At 47.6% G+C, this 7690-nt stretch overlaps 2 protein-coding genes across 2 annotated transcripts in view; one reads left to right on the top strand and one right to left on the bottom strand.

The window, feature by feature from the left end:
* The window catches only part of LOC126577243 (sodium-dependent dopamine transporter), a 17407-nt gene extending 13400 nt beyond the window's left edge, over nucleotides 1–4007 (bottom strand). Inside the window, exon 1 of the mRNA XM_050238711.1 lies at nucleotides 3567–4007. Coding sequence (XP_050094668.1) covers nucleotides 3567–3642 — 76 coding nt within the window. The 5' untranslated portion in view covers nucleotides 3643–4007. The remainder of the gene's footprint in view (nucleotides 1–3566) is intronic.
* Nucleotides 4008–5904: 1897 nt separating this feature from the next.
* Nucleotides 5905–7690, top strand: LOC126578020 (uncharacterized). Its single transcript, XM_050240188.1, has 3 exons — nucleotides 5905–6188; nucleotides 6256–6554; nucleotides 6673–7690. The coding sequence occupies exons 1-3, from the start codon at nucleotides 6080–6082 to the stop codon at nucleotides 7228–7230; spliced, it is 966 nt and encodes a 321-aa protein (XP_050096145.1). The 5' UTR covers nucleotides 5905–6079; the 3' UTR covers nucleotides 7231–7690.

Raw genomic sequence — 7690 nt, 5'->3', positions numbered from 1 at the left:
GGAGACTTCCGGAACGTGGCGATCACTTCCGATCATTCGCGCACCAAGGTTTGGCGACGTTTCGCAACGTGCGTCAATGTCATTTTCTCTTGGACGACCAGCACGACCATCAACACGATTTCACAACAAATCAGTCGTTTTGTGAGAGAAGGATGCTTGATTTGTGCCTTTGTGCCTTTCTAAAACCCAGGCGACTGAATGCCAGATACTAAGGTAATCCTACTACGATGATCATCTAAATATTCAAATTCAAAACTCCCACTCCCGGCAGCAGGCATGGCAAGATCACGAAACCCGAGAGCCGGCCAGTCAATGAGCAATAATTTTCGATCACGATTACGACCTTCATATGCTGCCAGTTGCCAACCGGTCCCACTGAATATTCCCTCTTCGATTGCGCGCTTCTGACGATGACGGTTCTTGCAATGGCCGCCAGCTAATAATACGGAGATACGAACTGTTACTGCGGCCAGTGAACGTTGTCGTGGGATTGTTGATTCGGGTGGCCAAAGTTTGGGCGTGCAGCACCAGAAACCTGTTTCAGGTTCTATCTATCGCGTGCCGCCCGATCTCCCGCAGATGTGGATGCTGGCTTTGGCTTTCGGTGGTTATCTTAAGCTGGCCGAACCAGAAATCCGGTGCGGAAGGGGAGGGAGTGGAATGTACGGAATTCCCCTCACCCGCAATTGTGATCAAGCATTTACATTTACATATTGACATGCGTAACCGTTTCAATCACCGAGCAAGCACGGTACCAAGCAACACTCCGCTTGTTAGGAAGTTGGACAAACAAGTTTGAACACATAATGAAGAATACGAATGGGAAAAGGGGAACTGGGTGTTAAAAAAAAACTTTTAGACCACTTGTTATGTTTTAAAATGTCTAATGCTTGTTTAAAACACCCACAAGCACACAGAGACGTAATTAAACTGAAGCACACACTCTTCTTCATTCACTTTAACTCTACACTGAACGTAAGAACAGATTTTACTGAGGATCAGGCACCGCCTACTAGCTGGTCACAGTGAAAGCGAAAACGTGAAACCGTCTCCGGTGTTGGGGCTCCGGTCCGTCGGTAGATCCAGTTCGGACGCGCTGCCACGGCGAACTAACAGCCCAGAACGCGATGCAGCGTCCAGCGACCCATCATCTCCTTGCGAGCTCGTGGTCGCCAAGCTCGCGACTACGATCCGTGGGCATTCGATTTCAAACGCCACAACCACCATCGGAGCACCGGTCACAGTTACAAACACGTTTTCTGTGTTCTGTTTTCATTGTTCGGTTCGGTTAGTGGGCAACGAAAGCGAAAGCCTAACGGTCGCAGGCGGCGGCGAGACGACAGCAGCATAGATCCCCGCGGTGGAGACGCGCTCCAAGGCGTGTGGCGATCGTTTATGGTGCTCCACTGGCCTTTGGGGGTTTTTGGGGGGAGTTCTCTCGCAGTGAAGCAGTGCCGTGATGTAGCATAATTTTGTGAAGGCGGAGGAGGGCAATTAGTTTGCTGCTCAAATGAATCACATCACCACTCGAACAGAGCGCTTACAGCGGGGAAACACTTGTTCAATCGTTAATCTACTTGAAGTAATGGAATTCACATTCGAATCAATACTCAACTGGCTTTTTTTTAAACATATATGAGGACAGACGAGTCAAATGTTTACTCAACTGTTAATTGGCGAGTAAGTAGTAGTTCGAGGGATTGAGAGCAACCAGAATAGTGACAATGTAAGGCACAGTGTAGCAGCTACTCGACCGGAAACCGGGTACTGAGCAAAAAAAAACAAAAACACAAAAACGCGAGGTCTGGCCATCGAAAATCATTAGCAACAGAGCGTATCGGGCGATTTGTGATTTGCGGCCACCATCTTGCAGTGACAGGTCAGCTAGTTTTCATGGTAAACTTTTGACGGTGCAAACAATCATCATCGGTTGCTTTAATGCATGCGGAATGTATGACTTCAAGTGCGGTGCTGGAGTCCGGCTGTGATGTGATGAATGTGATCCTTGAGAGGCATTGAAATGGGATGTTACGCTTGATGTTCGTCGGATTTATTTGTTTGTGATGTTAAGTTAACTAGATTTAATCTTTCTGTTAAGAGGGTGAGCCAGATTACACCCCGGGGGGTTTCTTAACTAACTTCTTAGTTACTTTTGGGGATTTAAGTCAACCGCAAGCACGCAAGGCAGCTACGAGAAGGTGAAGCAACCGCAAAAGAAGTAAGACTGCTTGATAACACACCCTTTTGATAATCTTTCATTAAAAAATATTTCTTTTATAAAGTTTATCATGCAAGTAAAAAGGAACCACAGCATAGCGTCTTCAACGAAAGTTGATGTAAGGTTCTAAAGATTTGTTCTTTAGAGTATTAAAACATAATTTTAAAGAAGAAACTGATTAACCCATAAAATAACTTAACGGTCTACTTACAAACTAAGAGCAATTAAATGATTGAGAGAACTCAGAGCACACCAAAACTCAACAGTTTAAAGCAGTTCAGCACCAGCAACTCTCAACATACCAGAAATGGACGAAACCCGTCGGTAGCAGTTCCCCAATTAAGGCTACAATTTTTCAACCGCACACCAATTTACTGCAGGAATTTCCCGCTTCGCTCTGCAGTACGGTGCGATCAGAACAAACACAAAAAAATGGGGAAAAAACCCCCAACTCCCACTCGCTGATAACAATTGGCAAAACATGAGCCATAAAGCCCTTGAACGAGAGCGCTGGGCTGGAGTTGAACTTACCCCCTTCCGGTTTCACTGCCCTAGGTCCCGCTTTTTTGGGCCAATATTCGGTCAGTGATTTCATCGCCGGCTTGCCGGCCAGTCAATTATGGCCACTCCACTACTCTCGACCCAGTCTCGCGAGAACCACTGGAGGGGGGGGGGGGAGGGGGAAATCCTAGACCGTGGACGGCAAACGATACTCAATTCAATTCACCGTCCACTAGATTAGCAACGAAAACAATCAAAACCACAGATTTATAGCTCATTTCCCTTCCTCCACCTGGGATTCCCTACACCGCTTGCACTTGCGCTCCACGGGCCAATGGTGCGATTGCGATTCTGGAATTGAGTTCTAGCTGCCCGTTGCGTTTCCTTCGCCACTCTTCGGGGGCCGGGCGTAGTGGTGATGCCGAGAAATCATCGAAAACCGCACCGTCGTATCGGCCGGGCTGCACTTTATCAAAACTAACTTCCCAAGCTCGATATTTGCTCGAACTGGTTGCACGAACAGTGTTGATATCGATCATCGGACGTATTATCGACGAGGCTCGGCACTCCGTTTACTTGACGTGTCTGGCTGCATCCTGCCGTGGCCACCAGCACGCCGAGGGAAATTGTAAACGGAAATTAATTGAAGCATTTTGGCTCGGTTGGTTCGAACGTTGGTCGAACCGCCGTGGCACACTTGGGATGCACTCTGGAATGTTAACATTCTGGTGAGGGAACAGGATGGTTTCGCGAGGAGTTCGATTACAGGACGCACACTACACGCTTGCCTGCTTACTGAACGAAGAAGAAGGCATTTGGTCACGGAGGGGCGACTGCTGATACTAACCTGACGACTTGTCGGTGCTCTTCACTGGCGTTTCCAGCAGTCTCAGCTTCTCCCGTGGATCATCCAGCTCGAACATAGGCCCGGTTTTCTTGTTGGCGCACCGTCTTGAATGGATAGTCGCACCGGACCAACAGGATCCGGTCACGTCGGGATGGTCAGCGATGAGTTTCCGGGCGGGTTTCAGAAATGTTTTTTTCTCCGTTTTTTTTGCGCCGTCCTTGTTGTTAACACTATCTGCTGCGGCACGATAACGGATGCTCCGACATTTGGCAAAAAAATGTGTTAAGAATGGCGCACTACACTGACAGTTTTATCCATTTTGACCGAAGAAGAACTGTTCAGAAGAACTCAATTTTGATCCGTGATGGATTTCTAAAATCTTTTCTACTCGCTACAACTCGCAGTAAACATGTGGCCACTGTTGTTTGACTTCACAACCTCTTCGCCATTATTCACAATCTCACTGCACAGGAAGAAGGAGCAAAAGAAGCGTGGCTCGGGGAGCACAAATACTTCCGGGCTAGTGTTCCGGGCTAGTGTTCCGGGCCAACCAAGCTGACCGTGGCAAGCAATCGAGCAACGGTGCAACCGACACTTCCGGCTTTCCGGGCGCGCTCTCTCTCTCTCACTCTCTCGGTCCAACCGGACTGTCTGCCTGCTGCCACACAACTAGCAGCCTGGCGTGGCCTGCTCGTGTCCTTTTATAGCCAGTCCGCCCTTCCGGCGCACTGCGAGGCCGTGCGAGTGCGCGACTTCGTACGAACTGCCGCCGCCCGGTACCGAAACGTGGCGGGAAAACGCTGTCGGGAAAATGCGTTGCCCATTTATCCGCTGAAGTTGCGGTGCTGATGGTGGGTAGGTGGTGATGGAGGAGTGCCTGATGATGTCTTCCGGTTTGCAGCCTCTCGTGCGTTCTTCGTCTTATTTTTGTTACTTGTTGCTTCCCGGAGGTTCTGTGCTTGGTGCAGTTGTAAATAATAATGTGCTCCGTTGTTTCATGCCAATGATGATCGCCATTGTAGGTGAATTTTTGTGGAATAAATTTGAATTTTTCAAAGCAAACACGTGGAAGCAGTTGATGGTGGAAGCATAAGTGGATAAAGAGAATTTGATATTCTGTCTTTTTGCTATCTATTGCTCTTATCGCTTATCGGTGTGATGCACTAGCACTCCTTGTCGGTATGAAGCCGCGGGTTTCGCTTTGAAATGGAGGATGTAAGATTTATTTCGAAGGAACATTAATGCATAATTTGTTTTACTTATGGTTTATGCCTTATTATTCGTTATCATATGATTGGAAAAATAGAAAAAAATAATATGAAGTAAATACAATTCAAATCAATTGATTTTACCTTTATTAACTTTTGATGGCAGATACTATTGGTCATGTTTTACCGTGGTGAAGATCACACATCTCGGTGAGACTCGTACTAAGAACAACTTCTTTATCCTCCAAATCGATGTAGACAATATGATTGCCCTTTTCCCCAGAGCAAGGAGGCTCTTTGGGCCTGGAGGACCATTGATCTTGTTGCAAAAGTTACAAAAGCGGATGCAAACTCATGATTAAACGAATGCTCTATTCTGATCTTCTTAAAGTTTATACTAATCACGAAATAAGCATGCACTCAAGAGGATGGGATCACTCAGAGCGCAAGAGGAGAGCCTTTGGCTCCAAACCATTTACGATCATCCTTTATGGTTTCTCCTTTTTTTTGCTGTTTTTGATCATCTCCGTTTACGGTTCCATGACCCGGCCGATTCAAAACGAGCTTTGCGAACTCGCCACCTGGTGGTCGGTATTCTAAACGAGCTTAACACTCCGCGACAAAAACAGCAGCAGCGTGCGTTTAATTTTTGAAAATTTTACCCTCTGTTGTTCTAGCTCGCTAAAAGTACGATAAATTTATGTTAAAAAGGAAGTTAAAAAGTTCGAAAAGTTAGAAAACAGTTTATTAAATTGTAGCTTATTAAAATCATCGAGAAACACATGCCCATGCCCCCACAAATGGATCTTCTCAACGGCCTCGTTCCGCTATCAGGTAATATAAGCTCACAGACTCACAGTTTTCTACTAAATTTAGCATAAAACATTACGTTTCAAAACTAATTTTAACACAATCATGTGCAGTAACGCTAGTTGTAGACTTTATGAAACAATCCCTTTAATAAAGGAAGTAAAAAGGAAGTATCTGCGAATAGATACACTTTGGCGAATCTTCAGCTTCATTCAAACCGTCGCAACATCCAAAACGTTCACCCGTTCTTGCATCACCCCCGTTATTTACGCTTCGTCATCCCTATCTTAACGCAGCGACGGTGCGTTCCGCGACCGGTTACCCATTCTTCATCGAACACTCGCTCACGACGGTCATACTACCTCCCAACCCCGGGGAGAGCTCGTTACGGAAGCGAAAAGTTGTGCACGTGCTAATCTCCCGGCACTGATTCGGAGCTCTGGGAACGAGGGTTAAACGATCTCACCCCGTTTTGCAACAGTGCAGTTAATCAACATGACGACGAATCCGGAGCGAAAAGTGATCAAGAATCTGGCGCAGTTGCCGATCGAGGAAAAGGAACGCTTCTTCGATTCCTTCGACATGATTCAAACGGACTGTGATGGTAAGTTGGCCGTGCGTGCCGCGTGTGCGATAACTTACCCGTTGATAATCGGTCATTCTTCTCTAAGGTGTGCTGTGGATGCTGAGGGATCCTTATCCGGGCGTTGGCCAGGCCATACAAGCGCTCCGGGGTAGCGGTAAACGGGTGGTGTACGTTTCGAACAACAGTGTCCGCACGATGGCCGATTACCGCGGCAAACTGGAACAGTTGACAAACGGGGCGCTGGAGGAGCGAGATATCATCCATCCGGCGAAGGTGATCATCGAGTTCCTGCGGTCGAGGAAGTTCGAGGGGCTGTGCTACGTCATTGGCAGCTCCAATTTCAAGCGCTGTCTCCGTGAGGTCGGATTCCAGGTTCTCGATGGGGTAAGTAATTGTTCATACGCAAGGGCATCGTCGAGTACTCGATGATTCAGCTCGCGACCGTTAATGTTGATGTTTTCAACTTTGTTCGCCGTGGTTTACGTTTGCGCGCGTGCCGTAGCCCGATGAACCGGTGACGGAATCGGTTGCAATCGTGGCACCCATCATCGCTGATAAGCAACCGGTGAAGGCGGTGATAGTAGACTTCGATTTCAACTGTAACAACATTAAGCTGATGCGGGCCCAGCTCTACCTACAGAGTGACGCCGACTGTTTGTTCGTTGCTGGAGCGATGGACAAAATACTACCGGTTGGGCCGGCCATGCGGCTGCTCGGTCCTGGCTGCTTCGTGGACGTGTTGTCGCAGTCGACTGGCCGCAAACCGTACGTTCTCGGCAAACCGGGACAAGAGATGGGCCAGGTGATGAAACGATTGCATCCCGTGGACAATCCGCGGCGTGTACTGTTTGTGGGAGATCAGCCCGAGCTCGATATGAAGTTTGGAAGCGTTTCCGGCTTCCAGACGCTGCTCGTCGGTACGGGCGGTGTAACGCCGGATGCTCTCGGAGGTGCGGATCGAGATGTGGATACCATACCGGATTACTTCATACCAGCATTCGCCGATCTGGAGCAGCTCGTGGTCGATGTGCTCGGTTACAAGGCAAAGTCTTCTTTATGATATGGACAGGAGAGAAGCGAAACTTCCGCGTTTGCAGTGTGGTACGGTGATATGTTTTACATTGTTATTCATTTGGTATCTGATAAGATGTGGATGGTGATACATTTTTACGCTTTTACGGGACATAGGAGCCATAGGCGCGTATCTTTTCGCATGGTAATGAGCTAGAGTCGGCGTCTAGGAACCGACTACACATGTCAAAGAAGCTGCATATTTTATCTTATCAGGCCATGCGAAATCGAGATTGCGTAAGGAAAGCTTATCAACCAACCATAGCATTGCGATTATCTTAAAGTCGTAGGGTTCATTTCTGGTACAAATGCGGGTAGAATGGAGTTGGTCAATATAGCACGAACAAGACAATGGCGACAAAGACGAGACACAACATTGTCGAGTGATCTACCGATCGTTGATGAGGCGAGCCAAAGTGAAGAAGTAAGTCCCATTCTGCCACACAGAA

Source organism: Anopheles aquasalis, chromosome 3 (genome assembly GCF_943734665.1).
Source record: "Anopheles aquasalis chromosome 3, idAnoAquaMG_Q_19, whole genome shotgun sequence".
NCBI lineage: Eukaryota > Metazoa > Arthropoda > Insecta > Diptera > Culicidae > Anopheles > Anopheles aquasalis.
This window is presented reverse-complemented; position numbering and strand designations above follow the sequence as displayed.